This window comes from Gossypium arboreum, chromosome 3 (genome assembly GCF_025698485.1).
Source record: "Gossypium arboreum isolate Shixiya-1 chromosome 3, ASM2569848v2, whole genome shotgun sequence".
In the NCBI taxonomy this organism is placed as follows: Eukaryota; Viridiplantae; Streptophyta; class Magnoliopsida; order Malvales; family Malvaceae; genus Gossypium; species Gossypium arboreum.
The window spans coordinates 9535846-9556081 of record NC_069072.1 but is presented as its reverse complement, the minus strand read 5'-3'; the positions used below and the strand labels follow the sequence as shown (position 1 = coordinate 9556081).

Genomic DNA, 20236 nt, shown 5'->3' with positions numbered 1-20236 from the left:
TCTTTTATTTATTTATTTATTTTTCTTTACCTTCTTAAATATTTAGAATTTATATTACTTATATTCCTTTTTTTACTTTTATATTATTATTATCATTATTATTATTATTATTATTATTATTTTATTATGCATATTGGTATTATGATTTATTGTTATTATTATTATACTTTCATATTTTATTATGCATATTATTATTATACCATTGTTACTACAAATTGTTGTTGCATTATTACTATTTGCTAGCATGGTATTTTTATTTTACTTTTTAGTTGTTTTTATTTCATTCATTTATTTATTTATCATTCTAATATCATTTTATTTTACCCATCACTATTTGCTTTTATTTCATTAATTACTATGCCGTCATGTTAAAATATATTTATTCATTTTTACACTATGCCCAAATAAATTAAGTGTATATCATTTTAAGAAATATCTTCATTTTATCAAACGCATAGAAAATATTCAAAACCGAGGCAATATTCTTTATTTTTGGAATTTGAGGAGTTATGCTCCTAACTTACGGAGTATGGTATCTTCCTAAAACCGAAATAACCGAATATCCTATTTAAAACAACAAAAAGCAAGATTTAGATAGCGATCAAATGACGATTATTTTGGTTTTCGAGAATCTAATGTATCGTGTCCTAACTCACGGGGCATGGTCTTTTTTCTCGATTAACTTGAATAAGGCCTTTTCCATTTAATTTAATTAATTTAGTTGAATCATATCTTAATAACATTATGCAAAGAGGGATCGTGTTTTACCCTTCAAATTTTTAATTCTTGACACTAAGACATCAAGTAATCAACTAGGTACTAAATTAGGGCGTCACGAGGGTGCTAATCCTTCCTCGTGCATAACTGATTCCCGAACCCATCTCTTGGATTTTGAATACCAAAAATCATTATTTTAATAAATCAAATCTTTTATTAAGACGATCAAATTCCGAGGTGATCTGATCACACCTCATAAAAAAGATTGGTGGTGACTCCTCTTTTTTTGTTTTTTTATATATAAAAGTCGATTCCAAAAAAGGTTTCGACAAATATCTTATAATATCCCATTAGAAATCAAATTGCTAAGAGATAATATCTCATCCCATAATAATATCCTATAACATCTCATTCGGAATCAAATTGCTAGAAGATAATATCTCATAATAATATCCTAACAGACATAAATCTTGGTATCCTAGGATTGAGGAAGGCTATGGGTAATTTTAGGCATTATATCAAAAAATAAAAATTAGGAATAGTAGTGTTACGCTCACATGAAAGAAAGTAAATAAAAAATTCAGGTCAGTTGAATAATTATTTGGATTAATTAATATATTATAATAATAGAATGATGAAATTAGATCAATAAAAATATTTTGATTAAATCATAAATTTGAGCTTAATAAAATGATAAATACCATAATATGATATAAGGCAATTTTATACCTAACACGATCCATTCTTTATATATATAATGATAATAAAAGTTTACACATCATTTTCTAATATATGTATCATATTGCGATTAGATTACATCACATTAACACGTTTATTTATCTAAGATTAGATTCTAAGTCTTGTGAGGGTTTTTCTTTTTATTTTAAAAAAATTAATATGTCGTTCCATCGCATTTTACTAACGAATTCTTAATTATAAATTAGAACTGCAAACACAATTACAATATAATAATATATTTATGAATAATTATAACCATAATTAATTATTAAATAATGTAATTAAATTGAAATATGAATAAATAAATCCAAACATGAACTTAAACTAAAATAAAATCTAGATTAAAATATGCATTCATCAGTGTCTTGTTGTGAATGAATAAATGATTCAAACCACATATCATTTCTAGGAACCCAATAATTTGAAAACATATGTAGTTTTAATCCTCCTTGCGGTTCAATCATCAATAATACCAAAGACAGAATAGTTGTGTTTGATGACTAATGATCCTTAGATTTGTAGGAAAAGTAGAGAAAGCTATCACTCTGGAATTTCAAAAACAATAACTACATATTCTGTATCAATGGCATCCAAGACATAAATAAAAACATGGCAGAAATACATACATCCTGGCTCATTTGTTGTGTGTTGTGGTGCGGTTGAAAAGAAATGAGGTATCTGAACTCACAACAAATTTGATAACTTGGGGTGGGTACATTTTAGTGTTTAAATCAAACAGGACATTCACTGGAATCTTCCAAGCATTTGACATCATTTTTGTCAGGCTCCCCTGTCTGTTCATTCTCTGTCGTATCTTCTTTTGGCTTAACATCTGGTTCAATATCTACACCTACAGGATACACTTCTGAGGGGCCTAATGTGCTAAGCACTACAACACCTTTCATTTGTTCTGGTATCTTCTTCTCCTCTATAACCTTTTCGCTGTTTCTGTAAATTGCGTAAAGCAGCATCTGGAGCATCCCCAGGACGAAGCCTATCACATTCGGGAGCTGCAAACCAACCAAGTAAAATAAAATAATCATTTCACTTAACTTCGTTAAATTTTGATACTACATTCGGTGCATCATCAAATATTAACCTATAGAACAAAACTACTTACAGCTACACAGAGGTCCTTCATAAATAGTCCATAGGCAAACCACATTACTGCACTCAATGTTAGGAAAAATGATAAGTTGAAAGGCATGAACTCAACGCTCTTTGTTCGAATTACTCGTGCCTGGGGAAAATATAATACAACATATGATTAGAAAAATATTAATTAAAAACTTGAAGAAATTAATATATATATTTGATACTGACCACAACGTTTAAGGGGGCTGCAAACACAGATACAGAGATAGCAACGCAAATCCAACCCAGAACCTGGACACGAATTGAACCTTTCACCAGGAAGTGTGTGAGAATAATGATGAATGAGAAGAGCGCAACGTTCATAGCTACAAAAAGTTTTATAGCAGACACCTGCAATTTCAAAATCATAATAATCTAGTTAAACCATCGAACTAATAGTGTGATATATTCTCACCCAAAATAAATAAATGATCATATTAATTAAAAAGTACCCTGCTGTTCTTGGTTGCATAAGCTATGTATATAGCTATGTATATAGTCTCTACAACACACCCAAAGGAGTTGATGGTGATGAGAAGGAAGGCACCCTTTTTCATTAACGCGTAATAAAGCCATAGCATCGAGCTGAACAATGCCACCTGGTAAGGCAGTGATTGGAAACTTTCCGTTGATTTCTTTTTGTATATTCTGTAGAATGTTGGTCTGAAATTTTTATGCAGAAAAAAAAGAAAAAAAGTGTTATTTTTATTAATTTCAAACCATTGTTTTAGAGTCCAGTAAAAAGGAAGATGAAAAAGAATGATGCTTACAGTGGAGCCAGATATACAAGGACTGAGATGATGTTACCTGCCACCAATTGCAAACCAATTCATTGGTTATTTATAAAAAAAAAATAAAAGAGTACAATTTGTATAATCATAAAGTTCTCGTTGCTCAACTAGAAAGCCAAAATGAATAAAAATGCATTCATGCAGATACAAAGGTATTGTTTCCAAATAAATGAATAATTTCATATGATTGGGAAGGTGGATCATCATTTAGGTGTCAACACTAAGTACTTGAAAGCGAAAGAACACATCGTGTATCTTTTTTGTTAAAAAAGTATATATAACTCCACATATTATTTAATTAATAAAGATCAATTTTTGTAAACTCGAGGGTACTTGAAAGAAAGGACAAAACCAACTTGTTGAAAACCATAAAGAAGGAACAAAAATAGTACGTGTATTATTACTTGTTTAGCTTTAACCAAATTATGACCAAACAAAAAAGCCTCCTGAAGAAATAAACTAAGTCGAGGATGGAGAAACTAACAAGGAAAACAATGAAGAAGCCCTAGCGTAACGTGTAAATATATATTACTCAAATAGAGGAGGAAAACGGGCTTAAATGAAGCTAGGACAAAAACTAAAGAAAAGAAGATGGAATACGGTGACAACATGAGGAGGAATTAGCAGCTTCAGTTCTATTCATGTCTGATGATGAGTAATGGAAATGAAGGTAAAGAGCATTTTGTTAATAATTATTACCTAAGACACCAAATGCAACTGCCAAGGAATGGTGATCTGCCATTAAGGCCATTTGTATTAAGCAAAAGAAAAGAGAGAGAGAATGAATGGAGTTGGGAGTGTGGAGCTGAAAGGGTTATAAAACCCTAGCTAGCTCTCTTTCTCAGAAACTATGATGTGGGTGAGCTGAGGGGAAGGGAAAGGGAGGGGGGGGGGTTTATATATAGGGAGGAATGGTGGCGTGGTGAATCATTGATGCAAGCACACAGTGTATGCGTATCAAACTCCTCCTACTTGCATGACAAGTGGAAACATTAGTAGGTAGCTTCGCATAAAATCATTGATTTTTTGGCCTTACCAAATTCCCCTCTTACCCCCACGTGCTTCTTTACTCGCGTGTCCTTCATTCCAACCTATTTGGCATTTTATTTCGGTGCCACCTCCTTTACGGTTTAGAATTAGACTGTATATATTTCTAATAATAATAATAATAATAATTTTTTTTTGTGTGTGCTTTTACAGTGGTATAATTAAGTTTTTAACAACTGTCATTATATAGTTAACAGTAAATATATGAACAGGGACTTACCTTGGGATGTCAACAATAATTTCACACAGTACAACAATTATATACCCCAAATAATCAACCTGCAGACACAGTCTCAGGTAAAGACTGTTTTTTCAAAAAAATTATTTAGAAAAAGAAAATCAGATTTTTGGGAAAATTTATCTTGAATTCATGATAAATTTATTAATTTTTTGTCTTTTGTCTGACAGATTTGGCATCTCAATCAAGTTCGTGTGGTCAAAATTCTCTAGTGATCATCGTGTCATTCCAAACAATCCTTTGGTTACGGGTTTTTACAAGGATTAAATATTGTTATATTTTATGAATAAGGAATAGATCTCCCATTCGCAAATGAATTTTTGTGAATATTTTTTATAAGTTGTAATAAATAAATTTACATATAATTTTTGTTAATAATATTAGAAATATATATATATATATAATTACACTAAATTTAAGTTTATATATTATTTTACACATTAAATTAAAATTCATAGATAATTTTACAACTTATTATGCTATTAAAGCCAAACATCTACAGTAAATTATATGTATTTTACTATAGTATAGCAGCTATTAAATTCAAAAGAGACGCGCATGCGTCGTTTATTAAAAAAAAGAAAGAAAAAGAGGACACCTGTATTTAAATTTTGCATTGACGCGCCGAGAACAGGGGTGGCACGATATCAGCAAAAGGGGTTACGTTACGGGGATGAGAGACCAGAAAGGTGTCCGTAGAAAAGCCTAAATTCAAGTGAAGTAATGGAAACTCTACCTTAGAAGCCGTTTCTGGTTATCTTTAAAAAAATGATAAATGGCATAATACGCGTCAGCCCTAATTATTACCATCTCTCTCAAAATGATTTCAGTTTGTTTTTTGTTTGATTGCGTTTGGATTCTGTGCATGGCAAAGGTTTCGTATGGTATACGAGAATCTGACATTCTTTTTTCTGTTTTAAGCTTTCTTCTTTTTTTCGTTTTCCTTTTCTTGTTAAGCGAGAAAGAGGTGAAAACCATGAATTTGGACCAACAAAATCATATAATTTGCCTACAAACCAGTCCTAATATTACTAACGTATCATGACGGATTCATGTATTCACTTAAATAGAAAAAACTTATGGAACATCAATGTTCTGTAAAACAATTATTAGATTCTTACTATAAAAACTTTCTTCCTAAAATGCTTTTGCTCATTGTATTACCGAGATGGAATATCAACAATGATCAATGACTAGCACATGTTAAACCACATTTGTTATGAAGCAACAAATTGAATAATAAATTAAAGTATACAATATTCTTTTAGAGTAACATGTAATTCTTATTAGATATCAACCATCAATCTAGGATTTTTATTTTGTTGAGGTTGGAAATATTTTTGGAGGATTGAAATTAAATTAAATATTTTATGATAATTTAAATACAGTTTTTGTTATTGTAAGTTTAAAATTTTATAAATTTTAAAACATTAAATCATAAATTTATCATTTTGAGGAGTTACAATGTAATTTTACCATGTATTAATTTATAACTTTTTGGATTTAAAGAGACTAAAATATAAAATTTCCATTTTAAGGGGCTCAAGGCCCTTGCTTGACTCCTTTAGTGCTGCCTAGACCTGATCATGGGTTGGGCCACTTGCCTAGGCCCAAAGGCTCACTCGAAAAGTGAGAGGGTTTGAGCAAAAATATAAGCCTAAAAAATGGGCTTGAATAAAAAAATAAGGTTCGTTTTTTAAATGGGCCGAGCTTCGGGCAGGATTTGTTTGGTCTAAGCCCAACTCGACCTGAGCTGTTTTGTTGTCATTTCGCTATTATTGCTACTATTTTGTTGTTATTGTTTGAATATTGTATAACTCTTGTTTTGTTGTTATATATGTATCACATTAGAGGTTGAGGCGTGGACACGCGTCACACGAGTGTGCCGGCGCATCCTGCCTTATCGTACACATGTAGCAACAAAGGTCGGTTGAGTGTCGCATCGAGCCAATCAAACTACTAAGCCAATTGACAAAAAATATCATAACCCAGGCTCGTTATGTTGAGTAGTAGCTACGCAAAGGATCTGGCAAGGCTAGGTCTCGCACCCAACCGATTCGACTTGTGCTGATTGCAACCTGTAAGAGATGGTTGATGTAACAACCCATTTTCAGTGGTGTAAAAAATAATGGTTTCAAGACCACAAATCCGATGTGAGAGTCCATAAATATTACTTATTTAATACTTACGAATTATTTAAGTGTCGTATTAATATTTGGTTCAATAATTTTGATGTTTGGTTAGTTAATTAAGGAATGAGGACTAAATCGTAAAAGTTACAAAAGTTAATCACTATTGATTTACATATTTTAAATGTTTATAAAAACAAGTGATGGTTTTAAATGAAAATTAGACCATTGTTAAAGTGGGTGGAAGGTTAATAGCTTGTTAAGGTTAAAAAAAATTATTAAATTAAGTTAATATTAAAGATTAAAATATGTAAAGAAGATAAAAACATGGAAGAAAGAGAAAAACACTTAACATGTTCTTCTTCATTCACGATAACTCCATTTTTTCAAGGGAGAGAATCGACCTTAAGGCTTTAGGCTTCAAGTCCTTGTCCAGTAAGCTTAATTTAGTCATTTTCTTGTAACTTTTATATTTTTGGAATCTTGAGAGCTTAATTTAGCTAACCCAGTGACTATTCTGTGAAACTGTTAAAGGTTTTTAAAGTTTCTATTAATGTTTTCTTGAAGCTTTTGTGGCTAATTGATTAGTTTTGAAGCTTAGATATGTTAACAGACTAGTTTGTAAAGTAAAAGTTGTTAGTTTTGAACATATGGACCAAAATCCAATAAATTCAAAATGTGTATGAAAATTCTAAAATTTTGTGTTCTAATAGACTGTTGGAAGATAAAATTGAGATTGATTTCGAAACTAAAATTCAAATGTGAAAGTTATAATATTTTCGGTTTTAAGGACTAAATTGAGATAAATGAAAAACTTAGAGAATTGATGTATAGATGAAATTGAACTATGGTATGACTTCAGTATGCTATTAAATGATAATTAGAATAGTTAATTAAGTTAAATTATGCTTTTCAAGAATTACAACAACCGGAGGACTTACGAGGAAAAGGAAAAATTGTTAACTAATTAGCTAAACTCCTACAATTTTGTCAGGTAAGTTTATACAATATAATTACATTGCTATTTTTGATGTGCTATAATTGAATTTTAAATGGTGATTGTTGATGACTATGAATTATGGTATAATGTGAGGATAAATCTTGATGAAATTAGTAAAAGTCTCATATATGAGGTTACGAGTTACTACTCGAAGGTTCCAAGCTCTAGCATGTGTTGTGGACTCAAGAATACATGTATATTAAGCCTTGTCCAAGCTATTTTTTGTGTAAGTTTAACCCTAACGGGTGACCAGACACTATTATTATTATCCATATAGGTTTAATGTAACGACCCAAAGTTTACGGGTATCGAAAAATCTAATTTTTGGGTCATTATTTCCGTAAAATGAATTTGTAAATATTTATTAGAAATATTTATGAAGCTAGTGGTGTAGTTAATTAGACTTTGGTTAAGTGAATTAGCTTGAATTAAAGCTAATTTAGTGAAAGGACTAGATTGAATATAGTGTTAAACTTTAATTATAGATTAAAGAAAAGTCAAAGGACTAAATTAGTAAATAAACCTTAAGTGACAAATGTGTGGTAAAAATTAATTACATGTGTATGAAGTATAATACATACATATGTAGTATAAATATCTGTTTACTTATATTATAAGTAAATAATAATAATAATAATAATAATAATAATAATAATAATAATAATAATAATAATAATAATAATAACTAAAATATAATAATAATATAATATAATAGTTAAAAGTAAATAAAAGAAATAAAATAGAAAAAGGGAACAAAGAATGAAAACGAAATAGAAAGGAAAGAAAAGGAAAGAAAAGAAAATAGAAAATTAGGGTTTTGAAGTTTGAAGCTTATTTGGTAAGTCAATTTAGTCCATTTTCTTGTAATTTTGTTGTTTTTGGAATTTTAGAATAAAGCCCTACTTGAATTATATTGAAATTTAGAAAGTTAGTAAATTTTTAGATGTTAACTAGATTGAACAAATAGATGAGTTATGAGATAAAATGATAGAAATTCTAGTTAGAAGTGGGAGAAGGATTAAGTTGTAAAAAGAGATATAAGTTTTGTTATAGTAGAGACTAAATTGACTAAATTGTAGAATTAGTGTTTTATGAAGGAAGTTAAATGTTAAAACTTGTTAAAGATGGGTTAGAATGAAAATATGAGATTGGTTTTGAAGAAAAATAATTAGTTATGGCTTAAGGACTAAATTGGAATTTTTGTAAAAGTTACATGGAAAATATAAGAGTGTGTTATTAAACGATATGTATTGATGATTTTAAATGTTAATTTTTCTGTAGCTAACGTAGCACCGGAAACGTTATCAAAGAAGGGAAAAGAGAAAGTGAGCGAAGATAACGAATAAACTCGAGAACCACGGGTTGTATTTCTATAAACTAAGCTTTTAAATTAAATGTTGTAAGTATTACTTTATTATGTATGGTAAGTAAGTTAAAGGTGAGTATTGCCAAATTTGAAATGTAATAGTTGTTATATGAAAATTTGAAAGTGAAATGAAAACCCTATTAATAGTATTGGGCTAAGTCGGATATATTTGGCCTGCCATAGGATTGGAAGTGTTCAGGGATATTCCGAATTTGTGTCGATAAGGCACTATAAGTGTCAACTACTGTTACTATTCCGGATTCGTTCCAATGAGGTACTCTGTGTACCGCTACTGCTACTGTTACTGTTACCGTTACGGTGTATTCAGATTTCGGCCGATAAAACACTGTATACTATCCCAGTGTGTGGGTTGGATCTGTGTATTCATCCAGGTCCGAGTTATGCTAATAAGGGTAAATTACTGCACTGAAGACTAAATGATACTGACTGAATTGAATATCTTACTGGTTTTGATTCTAATGATAAATGTTATTATGAAATGAAGACAATTAATTGAATGTTCATAATGTGTTTATTTATTGGAATCTATGGTTTAAGTATAAATGCATAAATTAAGTGTTGGTCTATAGAAATACCACTGAGTGTATACTCAGCATACGGCTTGCTTCAGTGCGTAGGTTAGGTACAAAGCAAATAACTTCTTAGCATCCAAGCCAAATCCCTAACTCAAATACTTGGTGATGTATCTTATCTTGATAAATGGCATGTACCTAGGTTGTCTTAATATTATTTTGAGTATGAATATTACTAGTGTAAGGATGATAAAGGTTAATCTATATAAGCAAAATTTATGTTTATAAAATAGTCATTTATATAGTTTATTTTGAATTGATTTGGATGGTATTTAAGTATAATGTATGGAAATTCTATGTTAAATAGTTATTGAAAATACGTGAGTTAAATCGTTATACTAGTAGTTTTAATGTGTATTAGATATGTTTAATCATGCTTTGGACTGGTTGAAAGATTGTATTTTAAATTGCTTGTTATTCAAGGTGTGCAGGGTTGGTAAATTTGAGCTATAAAGTTCATTTTAAGTCCACACGGCATGTCACACGGGCGTGTGATCAGACCGTGTGAGACACACAGCTTGCACACGGGCATGTTGATAGACCGTATGTCCCCTACATCATTAAATGTGAAGTCAGGATAGTACACGGGCAAAGGCACAACCATGTGTCTTGGTCATGTGAAGGACACGGGTTTTAAGCATGGTCGTGTATCAAAATCATGTGAAAATGGCTTAAAAATGGTGAAAAATCAGTTTTTCACACGGTCTAACCACATGGGCATGTGCCCAGACCGTGTACCCATTTGATGCTTAAGAAATTGCAAGTCAGAATTGCCCATGGGCTGGCCACATGGCCATGGGAGCCACACTGGCTAGCCACACGGATATGTGCTCCTAAGTTCAAGAATAATTTTTCAAAGTTTTCCCAAGTTACCAGTTTAGTTCCAAATCACTTAAAAAGCATGTAATGCGCCTCGTAGGCCCATATTAGGGACTTTATGGTGAAATTTGAAAAGTTTTGATTTGGAATGCAAATTTATGACTCAGTTTTGTATAAATACTAGTGTATGAGTCCGGTAATGCCTTGTAACCCTATTCGGTGACGGATATGGGTTAAGGATGTTACATTTAGTGGTATCAGAGCTACTCAGGTTTAGTTAATTTTAGGACTAAATCGAGCTCCGAATTAAATCTAGAGGTACATGCCATTATTAAATTAAATTTGAGTCAGGATTGGATGCTAAATTATATATTGATTAAATTGTTTCTGTTTTATAGTGTTAAGGATGTCTGACGAAAGAATTGAAGAAACTGGTCAAGAAATGTATAGTGAAGATAATGAACTGTATGATATGAATGAATCAGAGTCTGTAACTCCAAGTGTAAACCCAATAAGTAATCAACCGTTAAATACTAGAAGGGGTGATACTAGTGAAAGTGATAATACAAAAATACTCAGAGTAATAGCCGATGCTCTTCAAAAAGCACTGGAAACCATACCTGAAATGATTGCTACTCCTACTACCCGACGAGCCCCGATTAAAGCATTGCGTAAATATGGAGCTACTGAATTTTTGGGTTTGAAGGGAGATGATCCGTCAACAGCCGAAAAATGGTTGGAAACTACAAAGAAAATTTTGAAGCAACTCGAATGTACCCTACAAGAAAGTCTGACGTGTGTCATTTCTTTACTGCAAGAAGAAACGTATGTATGGTGGGAGACAGTAATTCAAAGTATATTAGAAGAACAAAAAAGCTGGGAGTTCTTTCAAAGAGAATTTTAGAAAAAGTATTTGGGGGAAATGTACATGAAAGATAGAAAACAGGAGTTTTTGACACTGCAACAAGGCGAAATGTTTGTAGTGGATTATGAACGGGAATTTTTGAGACTAAGCTGATATGCAACTGAATTTGTACCGATTGAAGCTGACAGATGCAAATAATTTTTGAGAGGGCTACGTGATGAATTTAGACTACAATTGATGCCACTTCGAATTACAGAATTTAAAGATCTTATGGAAAGAGCTAAGATGATTGAATAGGTCCTGGAGAAAAATAAGAAGTCTGAAGCTGCTTGTTCAACTGAAAAACGTCCTAGAACTGCTAGTTCAAGTCCACAACCTAAATGGTCAAAGGAATCTCGAGGTAATTGGAGATTCAACATTAGATCAGATAGAGGTGATAGAAGTCAAAGAAAACAGATAACTGTATCCACTGGTAGTGTCAAAAGTCCAAATCAGAATACTGAAATTCTAGAATGTGAACACTGCGGGAATAGACATAGGGATGAGTGTAGAAGATTAACTGGGGTTTGTTTCCGATGTGGATCCACTGATCATTTTGTAAGGGATTGTACGAAGATTGGTAAGGCAGCACCAACGGTATCACAAAGATCTGAATCTACTTCCAGAGGCCAGGGGTTAGGCCGAAGCGGTCCAATTGCTAAAAAAGGTACTAGAAGAACTAGTAAAAATGCTACACAACAATCTGAAGTAAGAGCTCCGGCCCGAGCATATGTTGTAAGAACTCGAGATGAAGGAGATGCTCATGATTTAGTGACAAGTATATTCTTATTATATTCAGAACCCGTTTATGTTTTAATAGATCCAGGATCGTCATATTCCTATGTTAATACAAAACTGGTTGAGACGGGAAGTTTAAAACTTGAATTATCTAGAATAACATCGAAGTGTCTAGTCCATTGGGGCAAACTATGTTAGTGAGTCAGATATGTCGAAGATGTCCATTAATGATTCAGGATAAAATCTTTTTTGTTGATCTGTTGATCATGCCATTCGGCGACTTTGACATTATACTGGGTTTGGATTGCCTGTCAGAACATGGAGTAATTTTGGACTGTTATAAAAAGAAATTCACTGTTCAGAATGAAAGTGGTGATCAAATTGAAATAAATGGTATTCAGACCAGTGGGACTGTTCGTGTTATTTCAGCAATTAAAGCTAGTAAGCTCATTTATAAAAAATGTACTGCTTTCTTAGCATATGTTATTAATTCTGATTCGGTTGAGAGTTAGTGTAGTAAAATTTAAACTGTATGTGAATTTCCTGATGTGTTTCTTGAAGAATTTCCTAGATTATCTCCTGATCGGGAAGTTGAATTTCCGATTGAAGTATACCTGGGTACGGATCCGGTGTCAATACTTCTATATCGAATGTCACTTACTGAGTTGAAGGAGCTGAAGGTACAACTGTAAGACTTATTGGATCGAGGTTTTATACGACCTAGTACATCACCTGGAGAGCTCCAGTGTTATTCGTTAAAAAGAAAGATGGTTCAATGCGGTTGTGTATTAATTATTGACAGTTAAATAAGGTGACTATCAAGAATAGATACCTGTTACCTCGCATTGATGATTTATTTGATCAACTAAAAGGAGCTTCTGTATTTTTAAAAATTGATTTGAGGTCGGGATATTATCAGTTGAAAGTAAAGGAGAGTGACGTACCGAAGACAGCATTCTGTACACGGTATGGACATTATGAATTTTTGGTAATGTCATTTGGGTTAACAAATGCTCCGGTTGCTTTTATTGATCTTATGAACTGAATTTTTCAGCCATACTTGGATCAATTTGTAGTGGTTTTTATAGATGATATTTTAGTATATTCGTAGTCTAAAACTGAACATGAGCAGCATCTTCGAATTGTTTTACAAATATTGTGAGAGAAACAACTGTATGGGAAATTGAACAAGTGTGAGTTTTGGTTATCGGAGGTTGTATTTCTTGGTCATGTAGTATCAGCAGATTGGATTAGAGTAGATCCAAAGAAGATTAAAGCCATAATTCAGTGGAAAATTCCCAAAAATGTGTTAGAGGTACGTAGTTTCCTTAGGTTGGCCGGATATTATCGAAGGTTTATGAATAGATTTTCAAAGATAGCTTTACCGTTGACAAAGTTGCTACAAAAGAATGTTCCGTTTGTTTGGAGTGAACAATGTCAGAAAAGTTTTGAAACATTGAAGAAAATGTTAACAGAAGCACCAGTATTAACTTTACCGAAGTCAGGAAAAGATTTCATTGTGTACTGCGATGCTTCTTTAAATGTTCTCGGATGTGTATTGATGCAAAGTCGAAAGGTAATTACTTATGCTTCACGATAGTTGAAACCACGTGAACGTAACTGTCTAACTCATTATATGGAATTAGCAACGGTGATTTTTGCTCTAAAGATTTGGAGACATTTTCTGTATGGTGAGAAGTGTTATATCTACATTGATCATAAAAGTCTTAAGTATCTTCTGACACAGAAAGAATTGAATTTGAGATAGGGTCGGTGGATAGAACTTTTAAAAGATTATGATTGTGTTATTGACTATCATCCGGGTAAAGTTAATGTGGTAGTTGACGCATTAAGTAGGAAGGCTGTAACTGATTTGAGAACAATGTTTGCACAACTCAGTATTATTGATGATGAAAGTCTTCTAGCTGAATTGAGAGTAAAACCAGTAATGTTTGATCAAATCAGAACAGCACAGTTAGAAGATGAAAAGCTAATGAAAAAAAGAGAGATGGTGTAGAATTATATGATAGAGAATTTTAGCATTGATGAACATAATTGTTTGAGATATCAGAATCGACTTTGTATTCCAACTACTTCAGAGTTGAAAGAGTTAATACTCCGAGAAGCACATGACAGATCTTTTGCATTACATCCCGGAGGAATAAAGATGTACCGTGATTTACGGGAACTGTATTGGTGGCTAGGTATGTAAAGAGATATAATAGAATATGTGGCTAAATGTTTAACATGTCAGCGAGTTAAAGCTGAACATCAGGTTCCGGCTGGATTACTTCAGCCTATTAATATTCCTAAATGGAAATGTGACTGTATCACGATGGACTTTGTAACCGGGTTATCGTTGTCAGCAAGTAACAAAAATGTTATTTGGGTGATTGTTGATCGGCTCATAAAGTCAGCTCATTTTATAGCAGTCAGAACGGATTGATCACTTCAAAAGTTGGCAGAAACTTATATCCGGGAAATTTTGAGACCACATGGTATCCCTGTATCAATAATTTCTAACCGGGATCCACGGTTTACATCGAGGTTCTGAAAACATTTGCATGAGTCTCTCGGTACTCGACTTCTTTTAAGTACAGCTTTTCATCCACAGACTGATGGACAGTCAGAATGAGTCATTCAGATTTTAGAAGACATGCTCCGAGCTTGTATCATTGATTTTGAATTAGGTTGGAAACGTTATTTACTGTCATCTGAGTTTGTATATAATAATAGTTACCAATCAAGTATTAAAATGGAACCATATGAAGCTTTATATGGTCGGAGATGTCGATTACCAGTGTGTTGGACGGAATTGAATGAAAGAAAAGTGGTTGGTCCAGAGTTGATTCAAGAAATGGAAAGCACTGTTAGAAAGATTCAAGAAAGATTGAAAGCAGCTTTTGATAGGAAGAAATCGTATGTAGATCTAAAACGACGGGACATTGAGTACTCAGTTGGAGACAAAGTATTTCTTAAAGTCTTTTCTTGGAAGAAAATATTGAGATTTGGTCGGAAGGGTAAATTGAGTCCACGATATATTGGACCATATGAGATTATAGAAAGAATTAGACCGGTAGCATATCGTTTAGCTTTACCTCCTAAATTGCAGAAAATTCATGATGTTTTTCATGTCTTTATGTTAAGAAGATACAGATCTAATCTTTTTCACGTGATTTCAATAGAGGATATAGAGATTCGACATGATTTATCATATGAAGAAGAACCAGTTAAAATACTGGCACGTGAGGTAAAAGAATTACGAAATAAACGAGTTCCCTTAGTAAAAGTGATATGGAGAAGTCATAATATTGAAGAAGCAACGTGGGAACCAGAGGATACAATGAGATCACAGTACCCCCATCTCTTTTTAGGTAAATTTCGAGGACGAAATTTAGTAAGAGGGGGAGAAATGTAACAACCCAAAGTTTACGGGTATCGAAAAATCGAATTTTTGGGTCATTATTTTCCCAAAATAAATTCGTAAATATTTATTAGAAATATTTACGAAGCTAGTAGTGTAGTTAATTAGACTTTGGTTAAGTGAATTAGCTTGAATTAAAGTTAAATTAGTGAAACGAATAGATTGAATATAGTGTAAAAGTTTAATTATAAATTAAAGAAAAGTCAAATGACTAAATTAGTAAATAAACCTTTAGTGACAAATGTGTGGTAAAAATTAATTATATGTGTATAAAGTATAATACATACATGTGTAGTATAAATATATGTTTACTTATATTATAAGTAAATAATAATAATAATAATAATAATAATAATAATAATAATTACTAAAATATAATAATATAATATAATAATTAAAAGTAAATAAAAGAAACAAAATAGAAAAAGGGAGCAGAGAATGAAAACGAAATAGAAAGGAAAGAAAAAGAAAATGGAAAATTAGGGTTTTGAAGTTTGAAGATTATTTGGTAAGTCAATTTAGTCCATTTTCTTGTAATTTTGATGTTTTTGGAATTTTAGAATAAAGCCCTACTTGAATTATGTTGAAAATTAGAAAGTTAGTGAATTTCTATATGTTAACTAGATTGAACAAATAGATGAGTTATGGGATAAAATGATAGAAATTCAAGTTATAAGTGGGAGAAGGATTGAGTTATAAAAAGAGATATAAGTTTTGTGATAGTAGGGACTAAATTGACTAAATTGTAGAATTAGTGTTTTATGAAGGAAGTTAAATGTTAAAACTTGTTAAAGATGGGTTAGAATGAAAATATGAGATTGGTTTTGAAGAAAAAGAATTAGCTATGGCTTAAGGACTAAATTGGAATTTTTGTAGAAGTTACATGAAAAATATAAGAGTGTTTTATTAAATGATATGTATTGATGATTTTAAATGTTAATTTTTCCGTAGCTAACGTAACACCAGAAACGTCATCAAAGAAGGGAAAAGAGAGTGAGCGAAGATAACGAATAAACTCGAGAACCACGGTTTGTATTTCTATAAACTAAGCTTTTAAATTAAATGTTGTAAGTATTACTTTATTATGTATGGTAAGTAAGTTAAAGGTGAGTATTGCTAAATTTGAAATGTAATAACTGTTATATGAAAATTTGAAAGTGAAATGAAAACCCTATTAACAGTATCGGACTAAGTCGGATATAGTTGGCATGCCATAGGATTGGAAGTGTTCAGAGATATTCCGACTTTGTATCGATCAGACACTATAAGTGTCAACTCATCACATCGCTCGGATTCGCTCGGTGAGGTACTCTATGTACCGCCATCGCCATCATATCATTATCTTGTTACCATTATGGTGTATTCCGATTTCGGCCGATGAAACACTGTATACTATCTCGGTATGTGGGTTGAATCCATGTAGCCGTCCAGGTCTGTGTTATGTTAATAGGGGTAAATTACTGCACTGAAGACTAAATGATACTGACTGAATTGAATATCTTACTGGTTTCGATTCTAATGATAAATTTTATTTTGAAATGAAGACAATTAATTGAATGTTCATGATGTGTTTATTTATTGGAATCTATGGTTTAAGTATAAATGCATAAATTAAGTATTGGTTTATAGAAATACCATTGAGTTTATACTCAGCGTATGGTTTGCTTCAGTGCGTAGGTTAGGTACAAAGTAAATAATGTCTCAGCATCCAAGCCAACTCCCGAACTCAAATACTTAGTGATGTATCTTATCTTGAGGAATGGCATGTACCTAGGTTGTCTTAATGTTATTTTGAGTATGAATATTACAAGTGTAAGGATGATAAAGATTAATCTATATAACCAAAATTTATGTTTATAAAATAGTCACTTATATAGTTTATTTTGAATTGATTTGGATGGTATTTAAGTAAATGTTTGGAAATTCTATGTTAAATAGTTATTGAAAATACGTGAGTTAAAACGTTATACTAATGGTTTTAATGTGTATTAGATATGTTTAATCATGCTTTGGATTGGTTGAAAGATTGTATTTTAAATTGCTAGCTATTCAATGTGTGCAGGGTTGGTAAATTTGAACTATAAGGTTCATTTTGAGTTCACACGGCATGTCACACGGGCGTGTGATCAGACCGTGTGAGACACACGGCTTGCACACGGGCATATTGATAGACCGTGTGTCCCTTGCATCCTTAAATGTGAAGTCAGGATAGTACACGGGCAAAAGACACGGCCGTGTGTCTTGGTCGTGTGAAGGACATGGGTTTCAAGCATGGTCGTGTGTGAAAATTGTGTGAAAATGGCTTAAAAATGGTGAAAAATCAGTTTACCACACGGCCTAGCCACATGGGCATGTGCCCAGGCCGTGTGCCCATTTGATGCTTAAGAAATTGCAAGTTAGAATTGCCCAAGGGCTGGCCACACGGCCGTGGGAGCTATATGGGCATGTGCCCCTAACTTTAAGAAATTTTTTTCAAAGTTTTCCAAAGTTTCCAGTCTATTTCCAAATCACTTCTAAAGCATGTAATGGGCCTCGTAGGCTTATATTAGGGACTTTATGGTGAAATTTGAAAAGTTTTGATTTGGAATGCAAATTTATGACTCAGTTTTGTATAAATGCTAGTGTATAAGTTCGGTAATGCCTTGTAACCCTATTTCAGTGACTGATATGGGTTAGGGGTGTTACATTTAACCTTGACGGGTGACTAGACAGTATTATTCATTATTCGACATGTGTAGGTTTAACCCAAACAAGTAACCGGACACTATTACTTTTACCTATGTACAAAGTTTTTTACGAAGTTTAATCAAGTAGAATTATGAAATGAAAAAGTGATGATATGCCATTAGATGTTGGAAAAATAAAAATCATGATATGGATGGTTAATACAAATTGGTTATGATGGATATGTGAACTATGAGGTTATATGTGTGGTTTGAGCTCAAAATCTTATGTGTTTAATGATGTTGCATTGTGTCTTGATAAGGATAATTATTTCATTTAATCAATTGTGTATATGTTAAGTGATTGAGGTAAGTAATCGTTTATATTTTATGAGCTTACTAAGTATTTTAAATACTTGCATGTGCTTCTACTTTTCTATAGATTTTGAACATCTGGAACGTGTCTATCTTATCAGCGAGAAGCACCTAACTACCACCTCTCTATTCAATAGACATTTGATATTTTGAACTTGGTTACTTGTGACATGTACATAGGATGGTTTGACTTTTTTAAATGAATGTATATGTGTTGGTATGTTTATGTTTGTATGAAAATTGATGGAGCATTTTGTCATGTGATATTTGGCTTGACGTCAAATTGATATTCTTGAAGGTTAAATGAAATGAAAAAGTTTGAATGGTATTATGCATGTGAATTGAATTGTGGTATGAATTTATTTAAGGCTTTGGTTTGAATTGTAATAGATTTGAGTTTAATGCATTGTTGTTGCCAATTAGGGCATATTGGTTGTATGTTTAAATGATTATGAGAATTGAGGTTTTGGCCTTGACCTGTGTATGTTTTGGAGTAAGATTGAATGGTATAAAATGGGATTATAGGTCACTCGATATGGATGGTATGTAACTTGCACAACGGTCGTGTGTTTTATATGTTCAAGTTGGTTTTGAGTTCACACAGCCACAGTTAGTTACACGGCCTGGTGACATGGCCGTGTGATCCTGAATCATACAATAACAGTTTACACGGCTTGGGGACATGACTATGTGATATTGCACCACATAGCCTAAGCCTGTCACATGGTCGTGTGACCTCTATTTTGCCTTTTTTACCTATCTTTTTTTGTAAAAGTTTGAAAATGGTCCCGAAATTGGTTTCAAGCAGGTTTAAAGGCTTTCATAAGCTTGATTTTGTTTGTAATGCATGTTTAACATAGACTTAACTTGTATATATTGATTTATTGAATATTATTGAGTAAATTGTATGTGAATGTTTCTATTTACTGTTGTAGCTCTGATCCGACGAGTGGACCGGGATAGGGGTGTTACAGTTGAGCCGCATCGAGAGGCTAACACCGGGCTGGCTTTTTAGCATTAATGGTGAATGAGTAGATAAGGGAGACAACGAAAACAATGATGGCTGAAGAAGGTGGACCGACACCCCACACTTGACTCGATTCTCGGATTCGATTGTGTGATATTACATTACTTCGCTGAAGCAACTCAAGCTACTAAAACACAAATACATTCATTTCAGTCATCAATTTAATTCATATGCATGCATTTATACACATATTGATTTTATTTCATAAATTTACGAGACTAGATGTGATAATTTCAGAGTTAGAACTCAAATCCAAACTCAAATGTCAAATTTCAAATTTATGTCTCGAGACAGGGTCTCCATGTCTTAGGATAGGTCATAAATTATTTTGGGTTTTTTAGCTTTGAAGGTAACGTTTCTTGAGAAACTACATGCTGTGTCTCGAGGCAAAGTCCTATATGTCTCGAGACTAGGTCTCAAGACCAATCTCTCTTGTTTTTCTATTTTTGCTTCGGTGGTTGAACGTCTCGAGACAAGAAATTTCTATCTTGATACCTAGAGCAGGGTAAAATCTATTTAGCTTCGATGTTTTG

The 20236-nt window shown here is 32.4% G+C and overlaps 1 protein-coding gene across 1 annotated transcript; it reads right to left on the bottom strand.

Annotated features, from left to right (window-relative positions):
* Window positions 1-1970: 1970 nt before the first annotated feature.
* On the bottom strand, window positions 1971-4247 carry LOC108485538 (bidirectional sugar transporter SWEET15-like). Its single transcript, XM_017789390.2, has 6 exons — window positions 4080-4247; window positions 3360-3396; window positions 3042-3252; window positions 2779-2940; window positions 2576-2695; window positions 1971-2465 (listed from the first exon to the last, which is right to left on the bottom strand). The coding sequence occupies exons 1-6, from the start codon at window positions 4129-4131 to the stop codon at window positions 2187-2189; spliced, it is 861 nt and encodes a 286-aa protein (XP_017644879.1). The 5' UTR covers window positions 4132-4247; the 3' UTR covers window positions 1971-2186.
* Between the last annotated feature and the right edge of the window lie 15989 nt (window positions 4248-20236).